General features: G+C 39.7%; 2 protein-coding genes across 8 annotated transcripts; both read left to right on the top strand.

Annotated features, from left to right (window-relative positions):
- Positions 1-201: 201 nt before the first annotated feature.
- Positions 202-6603, top strand: LOC307017978 (putative flap endonuclease 1 homolog). 2 transcript variants are annotated; one of them, XM_079647984.1, is made up of 11 exons: positions 202-431; positions 1682-1748; positions 2183-2285; positions 2416-2470; positions 3111-3172; positions 3274-3410; positions 4929-4989; positions 5109-5240; positions 5329-5474; positions 5553-5707; positions 6384-6603. In XM_079647984.1, exons 1-11 carry the CDS (start codon positions 350-352, stop codon positions 6425-6427), a joined length of 1044 nt encoding a protein of 347 aa, XP_079504110.1. In that variant the 5' UTR covers positions 202-349; the 3' UTR covers positions 6428-6603. The 2 variants fall into 2 exon arrangements, with proteins under 2 accessions (XP_079504110.1, XP_079504111.1); XM_079647985.1 differs by having other exon boundaries at positions 205-431; positions 5553-5697.
- A 1303-nt stretch (positions 6604-7906) lies between these two features.
- Positions 7907-27325, top strand: agfg1b (ArfGAP with FG repeats 1b). Of its 6 annotated transcripts, none has more exons than XM_079649147.1 (13): positions 7909-8254; positions 14081-14174; positions 14466-14581; positions 15115-15253; positions 16649-16805; positions 16964-17071; positions 17507-17645; positions 19480-19614; positions 23693-23775; positions 23869-23961; positions 24144-24302; positions 25389-25486; positions 25674-27325. In XM_079649147.1, exons 1-13 carry the CDS (start codon positions 8088-8090, stop codon positions 25728-25730), a joined length of 1545 nt encoding a protein of 514 aa, XP_079505273.1. In that variant the 5' UTR covers positions 7909-8087; the 3' UTR covers positions 25731-27325. The 6 variants fall into 6 exon arrangements, with proteins under 6 accessions (XP_079505275.1, XP_079505273.1, XP_079505274.1 ...); XM_079649148.1 differs by having other exon boundaries at positions 23902-23961; XM_079649149.1 differs by lacking the exon at positions 16964-17071 and having other exon boundaries at positions 7907-8254.
- The last annotated feature ends 131 nt before the right edge of the window (positions 27326-27456 follow it).

Below are 27456 nucleotides of genomic sequence, written 5' to 3' on the forward strand. Positions count from 1 at the left end.
GCTGGAGTTTAACTTAAATATTTAACTTTCTTTGTAATATATGAATACATTCATTGTCTGTTAATATTTTTTCTGTAATAAATGATGGATGTCAATTTTTTCCAGTTTCTGCTTGAGCAATGCTGCCCCCTGCTGCTTTGCTGGGTGCAACAGCAGGGAGATGTTCAGGGCATTTAACCGGACATTGTTGTAGTTTCGGTTAATCTAAAGTCCACTTGATCTGCCAAAGATCCCAAACAAACGCCAATTAATTTGGATCCAATCATAATTGAACAAGTGTTTTTCCTCTTTTACCGGAAGTATTCCTAACCCATAAAGGCAGACTAGGCAGTGGTGCTGCTGTGTGACAATGGGCATCACCAAACTGGCAGATCTGATCCGTCAGGATGCTCCTGGTGCTATTTCTCATAAGGATATCAGTGACTACACGGGTAATATACCTCATCATCTATCGTTATAATGTACTTGTGTTGGTGATGTGTGTCCTAGCAAGGGACAATGGCTAAAAAGCTCAAGTTAGCATATCGCCACCTGAATGCTAGTTAGCTTAGCTCAATGTGTTAACTACTATAAATACTCCTGTAAACAGAGGTGGGAGAAGTAAACAGATCTTATACTTGAGTCAAAGTAGAAGTACTCGAGTGTAGGAATACTCTGCTACTTACAAGTAAAAGTCCTGCAATAAAAATGTTAACTCAAGTAAAAGTACAAAAGTATTCGCATCATCAGAATATACTAAAAGTAGTCGTTGTGCAGATTGGTCCATTTTAGAATAATATATATGATATGTTTTATAATGATTGATAATTAAAGTGTTCTCAAAGCTGGTAAAGGTGCAGCTAGTTTGAATGACTTTGTATACTGCAGGGTAGCTTGTGAATTTACTCCAGGTGGAACTAAAGTCTGATTCAACACTTGATTAGATTTCACATTATTCATCCAAATCTGTGAAGTAACTAAAGGTATTTAAATTGTGCTTAAGTGCCGTACTTCAGTAAATGTATTTAGTTACTTTACATCACTGCCTGTAAACCTGTTTAGAATTAACACTAACGTTACTTCACTGATTTATCATGTTATCAACAGTATTTACAAAAGTACTGTGCTAAAGTACTATTTTGAGGTACTTTAGTTGAGTATTTCCAAATATTCCTCTTTTATCCATCTACTTTCTATATTTCGTAGTCACAAATCATACTTTTTACATTTAAAAACACATAAATAACTCGGCATTATAAGTATCTAAAATTGACTTTTTATTGACAAACTACAAAATGCCTTGTATGTATTTATTAGGGATAAAAACAGAATGATATTATAATGTAAACACAATACTGTGAAATAGGCATACTGCATACAGAGTACTTTTATTTGTAAGTACATTTAGCTTATAATACCTTAGATAACATATTCAATTTAATTTTCAAATACGACAGTCTTAAAATACTCCTTTACGATCTTCTGAATACTTACAGTTGCATTAATTTGCACTGATTATTATAAACTGCTGCCATGTAAATGAAGTACGTGAATAAATATGAATACTTTCCTCTGAAATACAGTGAACTAAATGTGTTGCAAAGAAACAACACATTTGGAAAATGTAATGAAAGACAAGCTGACTACATGGAGGTTATATTATAATGTGCTGATGATGCTGCTGCTGTGTTAATCCCCACAGGAAAAGTAATCGCACTGGATACCTCCATTGTTATGAACCAGTTCCGTGCAGCGACGCCTTCACTGAGGTGAGCTGACGTGAAGAAGCAGTATTGTTTTCTCATGTATACATGACTTGTCCTTTCTGTGACCTGCATATTATATAAATTATTTCCTACTTCCATCCATTGTCTCGAAACATATCAACACCTAATCCAGGACAGTTCAGAATAAAAACCTTTACTTTGCTTAAAATATATAAAAATAATGCATTTATGGTATTAGTTGACTTCATTTGTACTTTTTAGGGCTGCACTTTGTGGTGGTTTTTAATATCTTCATCTCATTTGCAGATGAGAACAACATATATACATACATACAACATATATAAAACAAAGGGATCCAACACAAGTCCACCACAAACTGCATCCATAAAGTCTAATCAAGGCGTCTCCAAACAACATCTTTTTATATTCTTTGGCCATTGTATTCATGTGAGATGTTATTTATTTCCTGTGTGTAGCCCCCTGACTGGTCTCTTCTTCCGCACGCTCACCTTCCTGGAACATGACATAAAGCCGGTCTTTGTGTTTGATGGAAAGCCTCCCAGGGAGAAGACCGCTGTTGTAAGTGACACCTATACTAAACATATCCATAATAATGAAGTGAAAGTGAATTCAATGGACCAGCTAACACCTGAAGTATGATACAGATGACTCCCAGTCACGCTAATCTAAAGTCCGGTTTTTCCTGCAGCTTGAGAAGCGCGCTGAAGCTGCTGGTTGGAAGTCACCCAACCGAACAGGCACAGGTACATCTGCACAGAGTGATGACCACATGCACAGGGGCCAGTCGCACAAACACCTTAAGCATAATTTTTAAAGGGGCCCTATTATGCTTTTTTTTCGGTTCATATTTATATGTAGTGTCTCTACTGTGACATGTCTCCATGCTTTAATGCTCAAAAAGCTCCTTATTTTTCTCATACTGCCTGTGCTGTGGTTGGTTAGCTGGCTAGCTCTGTGATTGGTCAACCACTTAAAAGAAAGGCCCTTTTATGTTTTTGGGGGATTTCCCTTTCCTGTAGTGTGTTGTTTAGGTTTTTGTGCATGTAAATGATCTGCAAAGACTCAAATCCCAAAGTTCTCTTCCACACATCTGCCTGAAACAACTTCATTGGACTCCTTTGTTTAATTCTGCGACATAGTAATGTCCCTTCATCACGCTCTCACTTCTATTGGCTACCTGAAAATGAGCAGAATAGGGCCCTTTAATAGTGAACTTCTGTGCAACTAGTTTTAGAAAACCGTAACACAGATTTTAAAGAAAATATTAAGTTACGGTGGTTTCACACTTATTGTAGAAGACATTATGTTCTGTAGAACTATAACTGGAAATATCATTTTAATGTTGATTATTTTAAAGTGAACCTTGACTTTTCTGTGATGTAGCCTCACCTCAGACCAGAGACTGTCTCCAGCTGCTGAAGCTTCTGGGTGTTCCTGTCATCCAGGTCAAAGCTCAATGTATTCCTTCATTTCCCATGTGTCTCTTCCCTGGCTTTCCTCAGTACATGTTTTTAATTGTTTTGTATCTCCCTGTCTGGTGCTGCAGGCTCCAGGAGATGCTGAGGCGCTGTGTGCCAAGCTGGTGAGGGATGGGACTGTGGATGCCGTGGCATCAGAGGACATGGACACTCTGCCGTTTGGAGCCAATATTCTCATTCGACAGCTCAACGCCAAGAAGGACAGGTAAGAACTGAGCAATTTGTGTGTTTCGTGATTTATTTGAATGGCATTTCTTAAGCTTTACCATTTTTGTTTGTTTTATTTACATTTATGATGGTCATGTTTTCCCTAGTTTTTTTCCCTAGAGTTTTACGTTGTTAAATCCATCTTCCTTACATGGTTTGTATGCTCAGATGTATTTTCACTAAAATTACGCTATTCCTTTAAAGTTTTCTGAGGCTATTGCATTTTAGTGCTCTTCTGAAACTTTAGAGCAGTGGTTCTCAACTAGTGGGTCGCGACCCAAAAGTGGGTCGCGGACCTGTTTCGAGTGGGTCGCGGATGTGTGAGTGAAAAAAAAAAAATTTGAATTATTATTTTTGGGAAAAGGTCAAACTTTTATTTTGAAGGCCCGATTTTCTAACGCTGTGCATGCAGTCGGCGTTGGACTGGAAGTACCGGAGACCATAAACAGTTTTGAAAACTTCTGTCACGTAGTGATCATCTTCTCCATAAAATGTCTTTGCTGATGTTTTTTCGAGTCTTCTGGCCAATCAGAATCAAGATTGTTGCCGGAAGTCCCCACGGAGAATAACTTTGCGGGAGAACTCTTCTTTATACATCCATGGGTAAAACTTCAGATAAATATGAACACATAATGAAATATGACCCCCGGCTTGATGATTGACGGGTCATAGAACAATGGGAGCTATCTACCCTTACCCACAATTTAAAGTAAGTCACACAGACTATCTCCTCTTTACTCTTCTCGCAGCAAGATGTCAGAACAAAGTGAAAAACAAACAATGGCATAAAATATTATTAATATGTCGGGTAGTAATAGATTTATTTATTTTCTTCTCAGAGTGTACCAGAATGCATAGTTTGTTAGTATTTATAAAAATCTCCTGGGGGAGAATCCCCCCAGACCCCCCTGCTGGGGTTGGGTTTTCAGCATGTGTGCCTTTTTATATAGTTCAGCTTTGATTCCATCATCTCATTAAACCTTTTTTAAAAGCATACTTTAGTTCTGTGAAGGGATATAAGGGATATATGCACTGTACTTCACTTTTATTAATATTGTATGCTGAAAAGCGTATATATTACAGCATGTTTTTTTGTTGAATAGATTTGAGTGCTTCAAAATGTTGGGTCGCGATGTATTGACCAAGTAAAAAGTGGGTCCCGAGGCCTGACCAGTTGAGAGCCACTGCTTTAGAGAACAGCATTGGATTCATTTGAACTTTAGTCATAAAGTGTTTTTTAGTTGCTCATATGTGATGATACTGATGCATTCTGAACCCGATTGTCAGAAATGATCCCGTCACAGCCTTTTTTGGTTGTGCCCTGGCTTAAAGGTTTTTTGGATGATTTAAAGTGGGGGTGCTTGAGGCACGCCCCCAGTTTGTAGAAAACAGACAGGAATGACTGGACAGGGGCAATATAAAAACGTGTTCAGCCAACTTACAAAAGATCTAACAAAAAAAATCAATATCAGTTTTTGATGGGGAGCTATACTCTTCTTCTTCCTTTTCTTCACAGTGACGTCATTGAATATTCTTTACCCAAGCTGTTAGAGAAACTCAAAATCACCCACGAGGAGGTGAGAACATTAAAGACATGATCGAAGTACAGAACATTAAAAGTGTCAATACAACTTCACGGAAATACTACAAACAATGCCTCAAACCTTTATCATTTAGCATCTTTTTCCTCCAACAGTTTGTCGATCTGTGTATTCTGTTGGGCTGTGACTACTGTGACAAGATAGCCGGTTTGGGTCCTACGAGAGCGCTGTCTCTGATCCAGAAGCACCGTACTATTGAGAACGTGGTTTTGCACGTCAACAGAAAGGTAACAGCTGGACAACCAGTGGTCATATTATCCTTCTGTACGTAGCTTTACAACAAAGTGTAAGATCTGATGCGACATCTTCTTTCAGACCCATCCTGTGCCACATTTCTGGGAGTACAAAGAAGCTCGGAAGATATTCCTGGATGCACCACACTCAGTAGCTCCTGAACTCACCTGGACTGAGCCAGATGAAGAAGCGTTGGTTAGACTTCTCTGCCACGTCAAATACTTTAAGTACGTATACTTATTTTTACACGCTTTTCTGTCTCTTTCAAAGACAGTTATGACTGCATACGTTTGTATGTGTTTCAGGGAGGAGAGAATCCGTCATCGCATGGAGAAGTTCCGTCAGACACGGGAAAGTAAGCGGGAGGAGAGGGAAAAAGAGAAGGCAGAGGGAAAAAACAAGCAGACTCGCATTGAGGACTTCTTTAGAGTTACCAGAAAGAGGGTGCCGGTGAGAAAAAGTAGAGATTTTTGAAATTGTTTTAATGAATTGATTCAGAACTTGATTCATTGCAGTACATCTATTAAGATAAATTGAATTACTGTGGCCCAATTCTGCTTTTGGGGGTTTCCCTCTCCTGTAGTGTGTTATATAGGTTTTAGTGCATGTAAATGGTCTGCAAAGGCTAAAATCCCTGTGTTCCCTCCTGAGGGAGTTTCTCTCCCACACAGCCTGAAACACCTCCATCCACAAATTTGTTTAATTCCACACTGGCGCTTCTATTGGCTAGTGCTCCAACACATCGTACATGATATATAAGAGGCAGGAAATCTCTAAATGGTTAACTAACCAATCAGAGCAGACTGGGCTCTGGTTTACATTAAAGCATGGAAACTTGTCACGGAAGAGGCAGTAATTACAACTATGAACCTAAAATTGAGCATAATAGTCCACCATGTGGCACCAACATGTTTCTACATTCGCTTAAAATGTGCAGCCCCATATTTGAGAGATTTTTTTCTTTACGTTTTGACATGATGCAACTGTAGTTCTCTTTCAAAGTAGTGTGACTTAGTGTGACCTTTGATATTTTTGGATAAATCATGATTTCTACAAAAAAATATCACTTTTAATTTTCAGTAGTTCCAAATGTGGTTTGTTGATTAGTCTTAACAAATGTGTATTTTTTCCTCCAGCCTGTGGACGCTTCAAGCAGCAACAGAAAGAGACCCAAGACTAAGTAAGGCTGCCAACATTTCCTGCTTGTTGCTTCCACCGTCCAAGTTGGAAGAAGTTTAATGCTGTCTGCATTTCCTGATATTGGATACATTTCTGAAAAAAATGAAAGAGACAATCTGTTATCCCACTCTTAAATGTCTGGCATAAGAATTTTTTTTAAACAAGCCATCATGCCTCCTTCTTGTTTTGATGACTATATATAGCATCTTCACCATCAGTGACTAAATAATAATGTGTTTTGAATTTATATTAGGCTAATAATTGACACATTTCAACAGTTTTAGAGGCTTTACATGTTGAATCATGGTTTTACATTCGGAGAAGACTATGCTTTTCCAACTGCCTTCTAGTAACCCTCCACATTTTGAAGGAGCCAAAACAGGAGTTTTGCAAGACTCTTTCTTTGTCTTTACATGGGAGGAGCACTTCCCCCACTGACAATACAATAATCTGATCTGGTCTTAACAGCAGTGTCTGCAACAATGCAGTGCACTGAGCAGTTCTTCAGTGTATCCAGCAGTTTCCTGCAGAGCTACATAGAAAGCAGAGCAGGCGGTGTGGGCTATGAAAGGGAACAGTGTGATCACTGTTGGGGAGGCCGTCCCCCCAGCCAACACTGGAGACAGCGGATGTCTCATCACTAGATATTCAATGAGCACCTGTTGTGTTCAGGGTGCCAAGGCTGAGACCAAGGCCTTGAATGTTAAAACATGCACACAAGTGGTAACATGTGCAAAAAGAGATAGTGAAATGCTGCAATATGAAGAAAAGGGTACTTGTGGGTTATCTGTTTTTAATTTAATTTTCCAATCCCAACCCTAACCCTAACAAAAGGGCCTATTTAGAGAGTTTGAAAAAAAACAATAAAAGTAGCGGCAGATAACCCACAAGTACCAAAATATGTATGTATTTTTTGTAAATACAGTATACACTCTATAATTTTTTTTTTTTTAAAGAAATTATAAAACTGACGGTATTTCTGCAGCTCATTTTGCCAAATTGTTATTTTTTTTTTTACATCTGTCTAATAAGTTATTTAACTTTTGTTCTTCTTTTTTAGTTTGTTCTCTTGTGTTCTCACACATTTATTCTCAGGACACAATTTGAGCAGTACAATATAACTCATGCTTTAAGAAATGTGTCTTAAAAACAATAAAACACATTTAAAATAAATAACTGTCCCTTTTTCATGTTTTGTTTTTTTAAAGGTGCCCTTATGTAATGGGAGTTTTGATTTGTAAAGTTTTTGACACCCCAATTACAACTTTTCAAGATTCAAGGCTTTTACTTTTACTCTTCTGGAAACCTTCCATATGTGGGACAATTTGTGAGCTGTTTTTATGTTTATGTTTTAAGTGTGAATTTGCAGTGTTTTTTTTTCCAAAATGTTTCAATGTGTGTTTGTATTATCATTCCTGAATAGTGTTACTTTAAATTAGGCATTATTCCAAACCAACAGATGGCGCTTGTGCTTGTGAGGCCGGTCTGTCTCCCACTTTTACCCCGAGTAGAAGAAGCAGTTTGTCAGTCGCCCAGTCTCTCAGCCAGACCTCTCGGAAAGCTGTCTGCCACGACCAGTCTCCCCTGAAGGCACCCGCACTGTCCCGGGTCCCTTGATCAAACTTCCCCTCCCCGGTGATATCAGACGGTTGTGTTCTACCATGGCGACGAGCGCGAAGCGAAAGCAGGAGGAGACTCATCTGAAGATGCTCCGGGAAATGACTAGCCTGCCCGCGAATAGGAAATGCTTCGACTGCGACCAGCGCGGCCCGACCTATGTCAACATGACAGTGGGCTCCTTCGTCTGTACCACCTGCTCCGGCATATTGTGAGTTTCTTTTTAGGGTAAACTACCATATTTTTCATTTTCAGCGTCCGACAGGGCACGGACAGGACGCCGCAGTCGGTCATGGGTCTGTCCCGGTACGCAACTGACTTGGCGGTACCATTAGCTCATTAGCTAGCTTTAAAGTCAGGACAGGTAACGTCGCTTCGTTGAGTTGGGTTAGGGCAACTGTCATTTTTGTTTGTTTACAGCCTGTGATTACAAGTCGTGTTTTACAGATATGTAGGCAGAGTGTGAGGGGGAGTTCTGTAACTTATCGCCAGGTTAGCACGTCCCATAGACCCAACAGTCACATATTTGATCACCTTGTTCAAAAACAGCACGTCACAGAGAAACCTCCTCTAGTTAAACTCTAGCGAGTCCCCCTGACACACACACACACACACACACACACACACACTATTCTAGGTAGATAAGGAGCAGGGCGGGTCGCTCCCTTTGGGAAGTAGTTGACAGACTAACTAGGGCAGTGGATCGTCCTGAGCTGCTGTCTGATGAAACACTGTCTTCTTTCTTAGAAAGTTTATGAAGTCATAATCAGGATTTATCCAATGTCTTGACTGCTTACTCCCACGTAGTTTCTACAGAGCCCACCATGTCTGATTACCTTAGGCATGTCAGTAGCTGTTACATGTGTGTATCGCCTAAGTAAGATGTGTGTGTGATACTGTGAGTGAGTTAGGGCTAGGCTATATATATATTTGGTGCTTTCACAAAATATGAAACTACACAAATCACATTTTTGATAAAACAACTAGAAATAAGTTCAGTAGTCACGAAAATAAACTTATGACATCAACAAGTGGTTATCTATACGGTATAAATATGAGATAAGTCTTATATCACAATATTGATACAATAAAAGGCCCAGCACTAGTGTATGAGTATGTGTTGTATTCTGCCTGGCACATAGGGTTGGGTATCGTTTGAATTTCCACGATTCTGATTCCGACTACTTTTCGAAACTTTTACACAGGTTAGTTTACAGTAATATTCACATTAATCAGACTGTTTATATTCACTGCTATGCAACTGTAACCTGAGAGCCACTAAAGCTACAACAGTCCAACTTTTAAAGGAACCCCCCCCATTTAAAAACACTTCTTGTTGAGAAAAACAAGCATATCTGCCTTCTCAGGCATACCGGGAAGAAATGTTTGAACATTTTAAAGTAAAATGCTTCAATCTGGTGCACTTTAAGCAGAATTACTAGAGACTAGATCTAGGGGGTACAACTCTAAACACCCATATGAAAAAGATCGGTTTACATTTTAATAATTAAATAAGTATGTGAACATAACCAATAACCTACCATAGCCAATAACAAATACATGTAACGTATTTTTTTTTGTGTGTTCATTCATATCTTATTTTACTATTTTATTTATGCATATTTTTTTAACCCTCCAGTTTAAAACGATATGTCTGGTTTACTGTCCTATAGTATACATTGGAATGATTTCAAACCTGTTTTATCCCAATAATTATAAAGGAGCGCCTTGGAAATATGTGTTTACATAAATTGTGATCAAAACGTTTGAGATCCACTGAGATAACTTAGACTAGTGAACTATCTAAACACTCAGAGTGCTTTACCTCACTGAGCTGTAGTTATCAGCCTCTCAGTCTGACTGGAGAGGACTCTCCCTCCACATCATTGTAGAAACATCTTCTTCTTCCGTTAGAGCAGCTAGCACCAGATGCTAATAACAACAGCGCTGGTACCGGTGCACCCTCCCTTTCTCACTTGCTCGCTCCCACGCTCACTCGCACTTTGGCTGTGAGCTGCGGGTGCCAGATAAGCCAATTTCCCATTTTCATCACTTACAGCGCCCATCGTACAGGGCAAATGAAAAGTATAACCGGGATGAAAGGGTGTTACATTTCCTTAATTAGGAATGTTGTTACATCAAGTCTGAAAATTAGGATGAGAACCAACGGTCAAAACATTTTTTTCCCTCCCAGAGATGTCAGTGCAGCGCCTCCAGATATCTGGCGCCCTAGGCGAACATCTATAACGCCAGTGCGACGGGCCGGCCCTGGTCCCAGGTTACGCTGAAGGAAGTGTAGGTACAACGCTACATTTCCCGCCCCGCCGCTGTCATACAGTAGGCTACGGAGAGCGGCATCGAAAAGTGGAACCGAAATTCACATTTCTAAATGATGCCGTTGGAATCGAAATGTTCGGAACCGGTTCTCGGTACCTAACCCTACTGGCACATAACAAATAGTATGAAACAAATTAACAATCAAGCTAAAAAGACACTGACAAGATCATAGAGTGTGTGTTATTCCTTCAGTCTGTGTGCCTCCAGGATGAAACTATAAAAACAGTAACACATCAACAAGGAAAGATGACATTTACAGTTACAGTCTTGAATTTAAGTGGATGGGACTGTATTTTAGCAATGCTGTCTTTCTGTCGTTGCATCAGGGTTTTCTCCAGGATGTGTCTTTAGTGTCTGACCCCCACGAGCTGCATGAGTCATGACGCTGCCACCACAAGCCTTCATTGTGGTGCTGGTTAAATGTGTATTGGACTCATCAGACCATAGAGCCCACATCTCTTATAGCCAACACTGACCTACTGAGTTGTTTTTTCAGCAGCGGTTTTGTCTGTCAATTTGCCATCAAGCCGCAACTGGTGAAGCAATAGTTGTTGATCGCAATGTGTCTCCTATATTTGGTAAACAGCTCATCTGGGGTCACCTCAGGCTTTCTGCTGCCCATCATTGCTGCCGTCCCCTTGCACAGACACACCCTCATTATTCTGACTACTTACTCAAGGAAAATACACAGCTTATTAAAAAGATGAGTCAAAATTCAAAGGCTTCATTGTTATAGGCAGAATGGCTCCATTGAGTTTGGCAATGAACATTTTAAGTCCAAGGCTCCTCCAACAATGCAAAAATAAATTGGATGGAATATAATATAACACATTTTGTGCTTTATAAACAAGCTAGGATTCAGTAATCTTGTAACAGATTTGTTTGTTAATTATGCTCATTTTCAGGTTCATACTTTTATTTATGTCTTTACTGTGACATGTTTCTATGTGCTGCAGCACCTCTTTTCACCCTCTGTCTGCTCTGATTGGTTAGCTGGCTGGTCAACTACTGAGAGATGCCCCGCCCTTTAGCCGTCATGTTCAATGTGTTGGAGTGCTAGCCAATACAAGAGTGAGTCTAACACAGTGATGTCACTATGTTACAGAAGTAAACACAGGAGTCCATTGCTTCACCATGTATACATCAGTTTTAACTTTTTTGTTGTTACTTTTTTAAATTTTATACTAAGTTTTTTTTTTTCTGTGGATCCATGTTTAAAAATATCAATATTACTTTCAGATATTATTTAATGTTTCAAAACACTGAAGCATGAATAAGAGTATTTGGGTTTAAAGGTTCTACTGACACTCAAAATGTATATTCAGTTTGGATCGAAGTCAGACTTGCATCCTAAACAATTATTTATTTGAAGATTTTCATTCTGGCTTTAGAGCACATAATAGCACAGAGACAGCTCTGGTTAAAGTCACAAATGACCTTCTCATAGCCTCAGACAAAGGTCTTGTCTCTATTCTTGTTTTGCTCGATCTCAGTGCTGCATTTGATACTATCGACCATGATATCCTATTGCAAAGACTAGAGCACTTAGTTGGCATAAAGGGAACTGCTTTAGGCTGGTTTATGTCCTATCTATCTGAACGCTCTCAGTTTGTATGTGTCAACGATGAATCTTCCATGCAAACCAAAGTGAGCCATGGAGTGCCACAGGGCTCACTGCTTGGACCTGTTTTGTTCACATTATATATGCTTCCGTTAGGTAATATTATAAGGAATCATTCTATACATTTTCATTGTTATGTGGATGATACTCAACTATATTTATCCATCAAGCCTGATGAATCCACTCATCTAAATACAATTCAAGACTGCCTCAAGGACTTACAAACGTGGATGACCTTAAACTTTTTGATGTTAAACACGGCCCAAACTGAGGTTATTGTTCTCGGCCCAAACACTCTACGAAACAAACTATCTAAAGTTATACTAACTATGGATGTCATTAATTTGGCCTCCAGTGAGACTGTAAGGAATCTTGGTGTTATATTTGATCAGGATTTATCCTTTAACGCTCACATAAAATTAATCTCAAGGACCGCCTACTTCCATCTACGCAACATTGCCAAAATCAGGCATATCTTGCCTCAAAACGATGCAGAGAAACTAGTCCATGCATTTGTTACTTCAAGGCTGGATTATTGTAACTCTTTATTCACAGGGTGTACCAAGAAGTCAGTTAAGTCGCTTCAGCTGATTCAAAATGCTGCAGCTCGTGTACTAACCAGAGTTAGGATAAGGGACCACATTACTCCTGTTCTGGTTGCCTCACACTGGCTCCCTATAGAACACAGGATAGAATTTAAAATTATTCTTCTCGTCTACAAAGCCCTTAATTGGCAGGTGCCATCATACCTTAAATAACTCATTAATGTATGGTTGTTGGTTGTTCCTAGAGTCTCTAAAAGTACAATGGGAGCCAGAGCCTTTTCTTATCAAGCTTTGTGGAATCAGCTTCCAGTTTGTGTTCGGGCGGCAGACAGCCTTTCCGTTTTTAAGAGTGCACTTAAGACCTTCCTTTTTGATAAAGCTTATAGTTAGGGCTGATTAGATTCAGCCCCTAGTTTTGCTGCTATTGGTTTAGTTTGTCGGGGGACATCTTACTTCTTCCTTCTTCCTTCTCTCTGTCTATACCTCTGTACTCTCATGTTCCGAATAACCCAGCTTCCCCCAAATTTCTTTTTGGCGTCTATCTACGCCGGGATCCTGAGTCGTGATTTGAGTCCGGGATTTCGAGTCGTGGCTGAACCTGTCTCTGCGGTCCTGCCTGGGTCTCGTCGTGCTGCCTCCCTGAAGGCTCCCACAGGATTGTTGACATCTTCGTGGATTCATCCTCTTATTATAGACACATACATTTCCTAACATTCGGTCTACCTATGTTGTAAATGTATTATCTCTTTGATTTACACACGGCATCTATTGCACGTCTGTCCGTCCTGGGAGAGGGATCACTCCTCTGTTGCTCTCCCTGAGGTTTCTCCCATTGTTCCCTTTAAACTGTGGGTTTTTCTCCTGAAGTTTTTCCTTGTACGATGTGAGGGTTGAAGGACAGAGGGTTTCGTGTTGTCATACTGATATTCTGTACAAACTGTGAAGTCCACTGAGACAAATGTAACATTTGTGATATTGGGCTATATAAATAAACATTGATTGATTGATATTGTTATCATGGTATTGGCTACACTTATGACTTTGAACACATATCTGCCATTTCTATGAAGGTTTAGGTCATTTCTAATTGAAATCAATCGATTAAATATTGCAAATATTTATGAATTAACTCTTTTAACAGACTCCTTTTTCATTGCCAGTTGACGTATGTTTTTCTATTTTTTTTCTTCTGGTGAGTCATGGTTGACGTCAAGGACATGACGGTAACTCATTATATTAGTTTTATATTGACGTTGGGAAATCGTATATTTGCCATAACATACCTTGAGATTAAAACCAAAACTGTAAGGTATTTCATAAAGTGTGTCACTTGCTAACTAGTGTCACTTTTCTTAGGTATTTTGTCAAATGTTCATACTGGCATTCAGTTACCATCTCCAAAACATTAGGTCCAACATGTCAGAAGAAAATGTGTCAATGCATGTGTGGTTGTTTTTTCTCCTGTCCCATGAACAGCATCAGGTTGCATCCTGCTCTCTTGTTCCTAAGCTAACATGTAGCTCCTCGTCCACAGACGAGGATTGAACCCCCCACACAGAGTGAAGTCCATCTCTATGACCACATTCACACATCAGGAAATCGAGTTCCTACAGAAACACAGCAATGAGGTACCGTGTCCACATTTTACAACTAGTGACTCAGCATATTTCACAATGTTATTCAGAGTTTTGCAGTCATTCTGGCTCTGATTCTGGAACATCTTGGCATTCTTCTGAACCCTGCTTAGTCAACTTTATTGGCATTCCTCTCTCCCCACTTTTTTCTCCCGTTTCTCGTCATCCCCTCCCCCCTTCCCTTTATTTTCTCTCACCTCTCTTCCCGGCTTTGCCACCACCCCCACCCCAATCCTTTCCTTTACCTCCCACTCTCCTCATTCCTCTGCCCCCCACCCCCCAAAGGTCTGTAAACACATCTGGTTGGGCCTCTATGACGACAGGACATTAGTTGTTCCAGATTTCCGAGAGCCACAGAAAGTAAAAGAGTTCCTTCAAGAAAAATATGAAAAGAAAAGATGGTAACATACACTCATTGTTTTCTTTATTGTGTGTTTGATATGTTTTGGGAAGAGAATAACTGTTGTTTTTGCATGCATGCAACTGCTTTTAAAAAATATTTTAAAAGGTAGTAAATGCTAAATAAAGTGCTTAAAATTCAAAAGTTCTGCGGGGCATTCAGAATTGCTGACTTGCTGTCATGCAAAGGGAAAGAGTGCTGACGTTTAAATGCTGCCTCTGCCATAAAGTTATGGATTTGGTTAACCATGTGTTTTAGCTTGATAGCATGCTCTTCATCATCCAGGACATTCTTTGTGTACGTGTCACTTTCCTCTTTAACTGTAGTGTTGGTGGAAAGAGCACATTTTAAACACTGGGAGGAAGTTCCCTTGTGTACTAGCCTTTATTGCAACTCAATCAAACGAATAACTACCCATTTTTTTGTCTTCACGTAGTTATACGATTAGTTAAAAAGCTGCTTCTGTATTTAACTTAAATAAAAGACAAAAACTATCCTCTACATTTGTGTTGGTTTTGTTCTCTGGATGCGTAGGTATGTCCCTCCAGACCAGGCGAGGGCAGTAGCCAGTGTGCAGGCCTCTGTGTCCGGCTCTTCAGCCAGCAGCACTGGCAGCACCCCCGAAGTCCAGCCCCTCAAGACCCTGCAGCTCAACAAGACCCCTCTGTGCCAGGTAACAGAAATACACACTGAGGGCGAACTCACACAAAATAACATGACTTGTGCAGCCACTAAACATGCTGGACAAATAAAACTTAAACACCTGCTCAAATCTAGCTTTTGTATTTTGAAACGTTACTATCGGTATTCATTCCCAGGACGAATGACTCAGCAGTAGTCACAGTATTTATCGGCTCCAGCTCCGATTAGCTTCACCCGTGTGGCCATAATAATGTTCGCCCTTTCTCCTGTCGAATGTTTGTGATGCGTCTTGAAGGGAAATTGTCATTTATAAACATTTAAAGGTAACAATTATTGTGCTCTGCTCAAATCCAACAAACTCCAGTCAAACAGTAGTTTCACCTAGCGTTGTAAAACGCTCCTCAATAAAACTCGACAGAACAAAATCATGCAAAATATCTTCGTTATTTTTTAAAAGTTTAACCAATCATCAACTCTGGTTTGAGAGTTTGAAAGAGAGACTGAATTTGTCACTGATGTAAAATAGTAGTAACCACTCTTGTTTTCTAACCATGCGTTCTAGCAATCAGGAAATAGTCTATCACTTATTTACCCATGTCTAAAACATCCTATACAAGTTCAATTTGGTTGGGGCTTAATTCTGAAAGCACCTGCAAAGGGTGAAATGTACCACTTACTGTGCTGCCAAGCAAATGGCGTCTCTGTGATCCTGTAAATATAAAACAAATAGGGAATTCTTTATTTTATTTTATTTTTTATTTATTCTACTAAAATCACACAAAAACATATAATTCATACACACAAATGAACAAAATTAGTAGCCCATTAAGTCCAAAATAAGCCCCCTTCTATGTACATGAGCCTTATTGCAAAAACTGCCCAACTGACAAAGATAAGCACTAATAGTCACACGCAGTTACTGTAAGGTCATTTATGTTTGGATGCATAGAAAAAATAAACAAAGCTCCACCTATGAATAAACAAATTATTTTCTTCCTTTATCCTGCGCTTTCATTTGATACTTTTTCTTATTTTCATATATTTTTGTCTCTTAGTTTGGGAGGTTTGAATGAAAGTAGTAATTCTGACAAGACCTCTGCCTCAGGCTGACGTTTACCCCCATACTTGACGCACATCTGCCCTACCTTGCCACATGGATCATTGCAATCAGACACAAAAACGGGCTGCAAAACTGTATGGGGCATGTTTGTTCTTTAATATCCTTGGCGCACAATCTTTTGTGGATTGGACCTTGACACAGGGCAGATAGCGGCTGCAAATGATGCAAGATTCTAGTTGCAATCTGCGGCTGCAATACATTCTTTGTGAATATAAGGCTCTATCTGCCCAATAAGAAACATCTATGATGTCCTGGAATTTGGTTGGAGAAAGGTTGTAACTTCTACTTCTTTTGCCTGCTGCCCAGTCTCCGGGGCGAGGTCGTTCCCAGGCTCTCATCGCTGCTCAGGAGAAGAAGTTTGACCTCCTCGCTGACCTGGGAGGAGACATCTTCGCTGCTCCACCCACTCAAACTTCCAGCTCTAGCAACTTTGCCAACTTTGCACATTTTCCAAGCCACTCGGGTAAGAAAGCTCTCTCAAAGGCACCATACAGATCAATACGGAAACATAGTCGTGTTTAGCATTTGTTTTGACATCACTCCATGCATTTACTTCCCTGCCATTGTTTTTAAGTTCCACATTCATCATATGTGTTAATTTCTCCTTGTGAACGGCTGCAGCACCTCAGGGTAATTCAGACACCAACTTTGCCAACTTTGATGCATTTGGAAACACTGCAATTCCATCCCATCTGAGCACGTCACCCCCATCGAAGTCCTTTTCATCAGGTACCCCCACCCCCCCACCATTGTCTTTCCTCCACCCTGTCCACACATCCTCATCTCAGTATTTTTCATAATTATTTCTGGTGGTCACTGGTGAGTCCTTTCTGTGTCAAGCATGTGCTCTATAGAAGCTAAGAACATGTGATGGTCATCAATACTGTTACACATTTGATGTAAGCATATTTGCAGATTTCTTATGACATGTTAAGCTTGTCTTTAGTTAGTCATTTTGGAAACACAAATACGTCCTTCCAATTTGAAATGCTTTTTTCATTTGGTCTTAAAGGAGACACCCAATTAGCATTTAGCATAAAGCTGTTAACATATCACGCTTTTCCTGAACACTTTGGCTAATTCTTTGTTTTTATTATTTGACCTTTTGTATGTATGCATGCCAAACATCTCACCATCTTTTTATCTCACCAAAATGTGTCATAGGGGGAGGTGTGCCAATTCCGTCAATGTCTAGTGCCGTCCCCATCCAGATAGGCAGCAGCAGAGAGGACCGCTACGCTGCTCTGGCTGAGCTGGATAACGAGCTCAGCTCCTCTGTGAACTCAGGCAGCAGCGTGCCAGGGTGAGACACAGACATACACACACACACACTCACTCACTCACTCACTCACTCACTCACTCACTCACTCACTCACTCACTCACTCACTCACTCACTCACTCACTCACTCACTCACTCACTCTCTCACTGCAATGCTAATAAATGTGCACCAGTAGCTGTTCATTTCCTACACAGGCTGCCTCTGCATAATTATAATAACTATTGATATGGCACCTTCCAAATCAGACATCACAAAGGGCTTTGGCAGACAAATCAAAAGCAGTATATAACAATAGAACAACAACACAACAGAAAGCAGAACAATAGGCTCTGTGCACAAGATGGCGTCTATGAACTTCCGGCGGCCGGGTGTGCGGCCGAATACTTCCGGTTTGAGTACAGAGTTTTGACAGTTTGTTATGAAACACCGAGAGCAAGAATGAGCGGTTTTCGGGGTAAAGAAAAGCGATTGGCCTTCCAGCGGGCAAGAAAGTCGGCACTACATTGCTGTGTGCCCCTTTGTACAAATTCGTCCCGTTATCAGAATCAGAATCCCTTTTATTAGTCCCACAGAGGGGAAATTTGCAGCGTTACAGCAGGAAAGAGCCACAGACAGCTTAGTGTTGCATATCTTACATGCGTTAAAAAAGTACTAAGTTATAATATAATAAACAATATGCTAAAAAAAGTACTAAGTTATAATATAATAAACAATATGCTAAAAAAAAGATAAAAAGTTACATACTTTTCAAAAATACAGATAAAATACAAATCAAATCTACAAATCCTGTAGCAGTTCTTAGGATTTAGCAGCCCGGTATATATTACAGTTACTAAAGATGGCATATGTATATAAAGTATATATTGCACATAAAGCACATATTGCATATAGTTTGACGATATTTAACAGCAGCAAGTTACACAATGTTATAATCGGGAGATAAGTTTCATTTCGGCAAGCCTGGGCAACAACGATTAAAAGATTTCTTGCTCCCAAACCAATTGTGTATTTCATTACAAAAAGCAGTTATACCATACTATGTTTAGGTACTAATGAATTATATCCTCAAAACAAACGCACACATAAATAACAAAGGAAAATACATAATTTAATAAATCCACAATATGATAACATTTTACAGATTCATTTAATAAACTTTTACAAAACACATGTTGATGTTGTATTGGGGGGAAAATACATATTTAAACATTTCAATTATTCTCTGCATATTTAAGTAATGCTAGTTTATATAACAGATGCAAAAAATATATATAATGTGTGCATTTCCAACATTTCCTCTGAAAGAGTGTTATATCAATGCAAGATAAGTTAGTTAGCATCCGCAACTTTTGTTAATGGATAACTATTGAGTAATTTGAGTAGTGAGCCATTCGTTTTTTTTTCGTGGTGCGATGTCTTCTGAGAAGTCCTTGTATGCCTCGCTGACTTTCAGGACATCTGGGTCTGGCAGCTCCCACCGCACGGCCTTGTAACGTGTACTCCTTTGAACATGTTTATATGATAATTAGGACTTTAAGAACAATTTTACACTCAGACAACAATCACAAAGTTGTAGCAGGCTACATACAATTACTTAGGTAGATATTACCTTACACCGTCAGCAACTGTAAACTGCTTTGGCTTAGTAGAAGTGCACACCATATCACTCACTCTGCCTGGTTTCACACCCTATTAATTACACAAAAGAATTGTCAAATTAATTGAAAAGGTCGTTGATGCAACATACTAAATCAGCTCTTGGCACAAAGGAAATACTCATTAAACCGTGGATTGGTTGTGAACACATACTGTACTTACCATGGTTCTTGGTGTGTGCCATCGCTGCTCTGTTTCAGTGCAGCTGAGGACAGGGGGCACATCAGCCAGGTTGAGTGTGGAGTAGTGTGCGGTCTGGAACAGCAGTGCAACATTGTGGTTGCAGAGTGCTGTTCCAGCTACACAGGAACACTTTGCCACTTCAATCTCCACAGGTGAGCAGTTCTTAAAACAAAATGTCAGTCATTTTACGTTTAGGACACTGCTTCAATACAATACAGACAAATGAGAAAGCTGAGAGCAGGCTGATCAGGCAAGTAATAGATGTGGGAAAAGGCTAAACCATGTCAGGTTGTCAGTCACATCACATACACAGAAGTTCTTCTGTTTGGAATACTGTAATTTAAGGACATTCAAACAGATACGCTTGTATAGCCTGTCTCAGCTCTCTCAATGTATTATCTTATATTATAACTACATAAAATAGTGTTAGTAGAACGTTGAACAGCTTAACATAGATGTAGGGTACAAAACCAGCCAATACAAATAATTGGACCCTACATGGATTATACTCACCATTCAGTAAAGAACAGCAGCCGTCACAACCAGTTTCTGGGGTTTCCATGAAAGCAGAGACGGTTTTCAACCTCTCATTAAGAATCTTTGATGAAAGCTAAGTTTGGGTTTAGCTAATGTATTTATCATTTTACACGAGAGGGTTACAAAACGAAAATAAATCTGTAGCCCCTTCATGCTACACACACATAGCTAGCTACCAGTTGATGTGAGCAAATGTATTGTTGTCACTATGTAATCTGTTGCAACACGTCAGCTAGCTGGGCTTATTTGAATCCTAAATCACAGGTTACCTACTCTGGCCAAATCAAAACCCCAGAACATGAACCTGATTGAGGCTTTGAACCGATGAACACTTTTTATTTTCCTCCCTACTCTGAGATGGTGAGGCTTTTCATGCTTTCTCATGGACCTGTAACAGCTAGCCCTGATGCTCACTCTCCCTGAAGGTAGATCTTTGTTTGAAACTGTGGGGAATTGCATATCGTTCATGTTATCCAAAAAACGTAATAGTACATAATCAAAACGCTTTACACTGTATCAAGACTGTCAAGTTGTCAAAGTTAGCCAGTAACTACAGCTTTGTTTGTCACTTACCTTCATAATTGTCGATGTAACTGGATATGTATACATCTTGAACCCCTTTTCTCTTTTGCTCCTCGGGGCTGAGCCTGCCGCTTGTACCAGCCGATGTACATCACTGATGTTAACCTTCGGTAGGTCTTGGAGACATGGAGTGTAAAATAGTGCCTATATAATATCCAGGGTTGGGTTGTAACGGAATACATGTAACGGCATTACGTAATCAGAATACAAAAATCAAGTAACTGTATTCAGCTCGCGTTACATTTGAAAAACGAGTAATCTGATTTCAGTTACTTTCGTAAACCTGAAGTGAATACATTTTGGATTACTTACTGGAATTATTGGTGGAAAGATTTCCTCACAACATTTAATATTCATTATTAAAGGTACAGCCGAATCATCACAGTGCACAAAAAAGTTTACCGCCGCAGATGGACCAAAAAAGGGAGCTTTTGAAAAAAAAGGGGCGGGTCCACTCAGTGAAACAATAACAACGAAACATGTAGGAACAAAAGTCTGCGTTTAAGTCGTGCGTGTGTAGAGGTGTGTGTGGTTAAAACACATCAGCCTGCGGTCGCCCTTTAGCCTTATGATTCTGAAGGTAAACACAGCGAAGGCGGTGCGTGAAAGGCACTGCGTGCTCGTCTTCTCAGAGACTGAGTTAACCCTCCCGCTGCCTCCTGGTGCTGCAGAGATTTCATGAAGTGAAGGAGGTTTTCCTTCTATAAACCAGCTGTGGGCAGCAGATACTGTGAGTGTCACGGACATGAATTCATAGATCAAGGCAGACCGGTGAACAGAGTCTCCTGTTTTGTCGATCCGGTGCTTAAACAAATATAGCTCTAAACCCCTGGCCGACATGTCCTTAAAATGAAGTCCGAGTTCGACATTTTAATTCATGTCCTGCCAACACTGGCAGGACAGAAGGTGACACGCCCGTTCTAAGCCGTGTCCCTCACTCCTCACATCCCAAGCTGCATCCCCCAAAAGTTTATTATGTTGTTGCATCGTTTCAGATGTTATGTTTCAGTTGTGCTCTTGATAAGCCATTAAAACAGTAAAACACTTTCAGTTTCCTTTTGCTTTTTGTGTCTCCTGTTCACCAAAACATATCTGTGATGGAAAAAGAAAGTAATCCAAAAGTAATCTACAAATAATCTGATTACAGACGCGTAACTAACTATTCGGATTACTTTCAGAGCCATGTATTCAGTAATCAGTAACTGATTACATTTAAAAAGTAACCCTCCCAACCCTGATAATATCTATACGCTATCTCTCTCGCTATCTATACGCTATCTATCGCTCTTCCCTCTACCGCTCTACCATAGACCGGAGGTTTACAACCGCACACTCAATGAACCGGATGTTGATAGACGCCATCTTGTGCAACTAGCCTATAGGGCAAGACAAAAGCAAAACAGTATAAGGTCAAATTATAACAAGAAGATAAAGGTTAATAAGTTGGTAAACAGATGAAAATTAAAAATAAAAAGTTTCAATAAATATAAAATGAACATATCATTAATACTAAAATACAAAAGAAAAAGCATTAAAAGAAAAATCGCATAAAGCAAGTCTATAAAATGGGTTTCAAGAAGGGAGTTAACTGATTCTGCGTCAGTTTGTGAGATCATCTGTTTAATAAGAATGTATTGTATTTGTATTTTATATTCTATCGTGTTATTTTATTATATTGTTATTTTATTATATCTTTTAGCACTGTCATTCATGTTTGTTGATCTGAAGAGCCTCCTGAGACAAATGTGTTTTGTGATATTGGGCTATATAAATAAATAATCTTTGATTGTTTGCAATAGGTAATCAAATGTAAATAGCAATCCTGAGTGTATTCACACATCAAACAAGAAAGGATCGCAAAGGGAAGGAAGTAGAACTGGGCAGCAAGTACTGGGCTTAATAACTTTGACACTTGGAGAAATACATTTCAATCCAGACAAACTCTATAGACAAGTTTACGCGACAAACCACGGGTAGCGCCATAACCCTACACAAATGCACTTCATTTCCGCCGGAAGTCTTTTGCACAGCGTCTGTCGCTGTAAACCGGTGTAAACAGTCAGACGGGCACTGGTGTAAACACAGCGATTTCGATGCTAACAGTGATGCTAGCTTGGGAACACGATTCTACTTCTTTGACTGGAGATGGCGTTACTCTCCCCCACCCGAATTCAGTGCAAAACTGGGAGGATAACATGACGACGCCTTATTTAGGTCATGCCCACAGGAGCCAACAGTTGTCTGTTGTTTACATAATGCACAATTTACATGATCTCTTTATGCTGTGCAATATATCATATGTGCCTGTACTGTTTGAGTGAAAATAAAGTTTGATGTAATTTCATTTCATTATTGCACTGTTATTGCATTATTGCATTTCATATGTTCCTTAGAGTGCTACAATTTCTTTTAACACAGTTCATCATTCATATTAAGCTCATACTGTACATAAATAACACTGAATAAATTAATTGTTTAGAGGAAACTAAAGAAATGGCTTCAACAAGAAAGATCACATGTTTAATCCTAACAGGTATTACAAATTAAAATATAAAAGCAGCCCACACAATTACATCACTATGAAAATATTCATATATAATATTAAAAAATACAATGCATGCAGTATTTGTTGTGTTTATCTGTATTTAATGAACAACATGGCTGGGTGCTGGGTGCTGGTTTGTGGTCGTAGCACTCTCTATCTAACCACTCGTTCAGGTGCTTTCTCTAGTGATTGCAACCAACTACCGCACACGTAGTTCCCGAACCACTTTTCTTCATGTTGTAATTGTTATATCCTCTTTGTCTCTGCGATATCAGTGCTTTGTCGGCACAACGGAGCTAGCTAGCAAAACAAACCCAGTCCGCCAAAACGGAAGTGCATTGCATCGAAGGGAGGAGTTCAGGATGTAGAGCGGAAACGGCTCAATAACTTGTGTATAAGAATGACCTGCACAGCTAAAGTGTTTGCAATTCAAAACAGAATACAAAAAAACTGCAAAATATTTGCAGTAACTCAGAATTCGTTTTAAAGTTTAATTTAGGCCTGCCATGCTAACTGCATGTGTCGAACGAAAGTAAAGACATTTAATCTGATCTTTGTCCTTACAGGAATTTATTTGGACCTGTGCTTGGTTCATCGCCAGCCCAGAATCCACCTGTGTTACCCAGCATGCAGCCTGGCTTCGGAAGTGGTAAATAGTTGTTACGACTACATTGATGCATAAAAATTGAAATACATTGTTCCACATAGCTTGAACGCTAAGTTCCTCCTGCATTTCCTCCAGGCGTCCCATCCACTAACCCCTTTGTTGCTGCAGCCGTCGGCCCGGAGATGGCCACCAACCCTTTCCAGGCCAACGGTGGAGCTCCAGCTGCAGGTGTGTGTGTGCATATACACTTCAGCTTATTTACTCATGTTTCAATTACACATTTGTGTTAATGAGATGTAAGCCGGTTACATTGCTTTGATTTGCCAAATCATGTAGAATGTACTCCTCCTCCTTGTGTTTGTGTGTTTGGTGTGCTGTGCCTTTGTGTACACACATACTTTGTCTCCTAGCCTCCTTTGGCACCGGCTCTATGAGCATGCCCGCCGGCTTTGGGAATGCGTCTTCCTATTGCCTCCCGACCAGTTTCAGTGGAAACTTCCAGCAGCAATTCCCTGGCCAGGCTCCCATCCCTTACTCTCAACCGGGGGCTTACCACCCTCAGTCTAATGGTTAGTGGCCTCCCACAATCCCTCTGTCCTCTAAACCCTTTAACCTGTGCAGTACCTGTTGTCAGTGATTTAGTGGTGGAGCAATTTATATATCTTTATCTACATGATGCATTTGGTGTTTAGTCTTGCTTCTAAATTCAAAGTGTGACGTGGCAGCTACTGCACAGTTATAAAAGGTTGCATTTAGTGTACAAAGCTTTAGGGTTCTGCTCAGGACAAGAAACTCAATGCACTTATCTGACATCACTCATAAAGCTTTGTTCACACCTGAATGCAATCTGACACACTGGGCTTGGCTCTATTTTGTTTCCCCTTCTACAGCCTTACTCCCTTAGAACCTTTAAAAATGTACTCATTATGCATAAAACTCTTTAGGCCAGTGTTTAAAGATTTGTTATCTTTGTTTACTTTGTTATAGCCTGCTATTTATGGTTGAATGTAACAGTTGCAATCAAATATTATTGTTAAACATTGAGTATTAGGTCCAGCATTGAGTTCAGGGCTTAGGGCAATTCCATACGTCAACTAAAAGTGCTTTTTTCTGACTCGTTTCTGACTAAAAGGCTCAGGTAGTATGTGTATGACAACATTATCGAAAGGACCCAACAGGAGATAACATTTTGTTAACCTTTTGCTTTATTGAGGCTGCTTGCTATTGTTCCTATCTGCTTGTTAATGTTTGCATCCATATCTTGCTCAAGGAGAAGTCTTGCAATCACATTGTCGATACCAGCTGATTATTAAGCCATTTCACTAAAAACATCGGCTCTCTCCAACAAGTTACCCATCACATTAAAGAACGGAGCATATCAAGCGAAAATAATCCTTTTCATAATGTTGTGTTGTTAGACTTTTATAATAACACTTCGACACTGTCTTTGGCAACAACAAAAAAACTGTTAGTGGACATTGACATGTGGTTGCCCCACGCGATTATATTGCAGCCCATTATCAGCTTTTGGCTGTAGCTTTCCTGCTCAATAACACTTAAAGGGTCCAGGTTGAAAAATACTTAAGTTCCCCTTTAACAGCTTGAGAGCGACCACTTGACCTGTTGTAAATCCTTCTCCCTGTATCCCCCTCTAGGGCCTGCATTCCCAGTCTATGGTCAGAACAAGCCCTCCATGTCGCACTTTGGGCAGCCCATGGCTGGCCCTGGCATGTCCTATAACCCTTTCATGGTGGTGAGCATGCTTTGCCTTTTGTTCTCCCAACTTTTTTAATTAAAGGGGCCCTATTATGCTTATTTTCAGGTTTATATTTGTATTGTGTGCTTCAAGTTTGACATGTTTCCATGCTTTAATGCTCAAAAATTCATACTGCCAATTTTCATTTGAATTGTTTCAGAATGTTTTCTGTCTCTGATTTCAGGCGGGTGCTCCAGCAGGGGCCTTCCCTTCGGGGGGTTCAACCAACCCTTTCCTGTAGCACAACTCTTACCTTTGCCACCAGAGGGCAGCATGCAGCATATAATACACACCATTCCGTCATGCATTAGTGGCAGTACCATTTTATTTTTAAAGACTTACATTTTTTTGTTTTTGTTTCATATAAAAAAAAAAAGTTTACAACACTATGAAGGAGTACAAAGGACTATATTGAAGACAAAGGGACTGTTATGGGGAAATGTACAGTTTGGATTATATACAATACAGTGTATGCTTCTTATGTTTTGTTTATGACTGTAAGCTCTGTGCATATCATTTGTAATCACAATTAAGTACATGTTATGTATGACAAGGACTGAGTTACCATTGGTAAGTATACACATACCTTATGGAAAGAAATACCTCACTACAATCTCCATTTTTTTTTTTTGGTTGCAATTGCAAAATGTGCAACATTTCCTTTATTAAAGGTGGGGTAGGTAATTCACTTCAGAAACACTTTTTGTTATATTCCATGGAATGCTCTTAACATCCCGATAGCAATGAATATATTAAATGCTTTGACAATAAATACATATAATTCATCTGTGGAAGCCGTAGTACTGTAAAAAGCACGACGAATCATTTCAGCCGGCCCGGCTAAGATAACTGGATGGCCTACCTTCCTGTCAGCCTTCCATCTGTGCACAAACTTATCTCGTGCCCTCATTGGTCATGTGCGTGTTTGTGTGTGTTGGAGGAGGGGCTCTGTAAGGAAGTCTGAAAGAAGGGGCAGATTTTTTCCGGCTGCGTACTTTCAAATTCTAGCGCACTCGAGCTGGTTTCTCCATTCTTACCTACCCTACCTTTAACTTACAAGTTGCCTATGACTCAAAGCATCGCAAGCAGGAGGATGCGATTCAGCTTTCATTCTTTTATTAATTTTGCCAGTATCTGTGAAATTGTCGAAAGAGAAAAAAAGGTTGTTGCTCTTTTTTGGTTTGAAACCAAGAGGCCACCATAGCTTTGGAACTGGAGAGGCATGTCTACCAGAGCACAAACGAAGGGAAGACACAAGAAGTGTAGGCTTTGAAATGACTATTTGTATATCCTGTTACCCTACCTATTCTCTAAATGTTGGTAAAACTGTTAAATATACTCTTATTTAACCTCCTGCTTTCAGATATTCACTATATTTTATGAATATGGTAAAGATAAACGGAAAGACTGTTCGGGAAACCCTGAAGAAAGCTTCAGGGTTGAGAAACAAGTGGTGTAGTTTTTCACATGGTTGCGGGTGACATGTCCTCTCGATGACAGGTTAACCAGAAAATGTTTACAACCTTTTAAAACTAATAGTATGTTTGAAAAGTGTTATCGCTACACTCCCTTGATATCTGTCTTCTTCTTTGCCTTCAGAAGAACAGAATGAGGAGGAATGTTGCTCTCCCCTCAGTTTGCTTTAAATTAGGCCGAGGAAATAACTGATGTAGGGATTACTACATTACTTGATCAGCCTGGGACTCTGGCTACTAGTTTCTCAATTGTGCCACCAATGAATTTGACCATGTGTTTCTTGTCTTTGCAAGAATAGGTTAGTAAATGTGTACATATATAAATATATGTATAAAGAAATTAAAAGATTTTTAACTACAATGTCGACTTTGTGTAACTTTTTTGATTATTCATTCAGACAGGTGACTAAACACTGACCGTTTGTGAGGTGTATACATTCTCATCTGAAATTATTTGGGACTAATACAACAGCTGTGAGTAGTCCTGTCCCT

Source organism: Notothenia rossii, assembly GCF_949606895.1.
Source record: "Notothenia rossii genome assembly, chromosome: 9".
NCBI classification, from domain to species: domain Eukaryota; kingdom Metazoa; phylum Chordata; class Actinopteri; order Perciformes; family Nototheniidae; genus Notothenia; species Notothenia rossii.

Excerpts from the sequence above, each read along its gene's own strand:
- LOC307017978 (XM_079647984.1), top strand. The coding sequence starts at position 350 with ATGGGCATCACCAAACTGGCAGATCTGATCCGTCAGGATGCTCCTGGT. Across the intron at positions 2,286-2,415 it reads CCAGGGAGAAGACCGCTGTT|CTTGAGAAGCGCGCTGAAGC; the intron begins GTAAGTGACACC and ends TTTTTCCTGCAG. Across the intron at positions 5,708-6,383 it reads GAGGGTGCCGGTGAGAAAAA|CCTGTGGACGCTTCAAGCAG; the intron begins GTAGAGATTTTT and ends TTTTTCCTCCAG.
- agfg1b (XM_079649147.1), top strand. The coding sequence starts at position 8,088 with ATGGCGACGAGCGCGAAGCGAAAGCAGGAGGAGACTCATCTGAAGATG. Across the intron at positions 8,255-14,080 it reads ACCACCTGCTCCGGCATATT|ACGAGGATTGAACCCCCCAC; the intron begins GTGAGTTTCTTT and ends CCTCGTCCACAG. Across the intron at positions 14,582-15,114 it reads AAATATGAAAAGAAAAGATG|GTATGTCCCTCCAGACCAGG; the intron begins GTAACATACACT and ends CTGGATGCGTAG.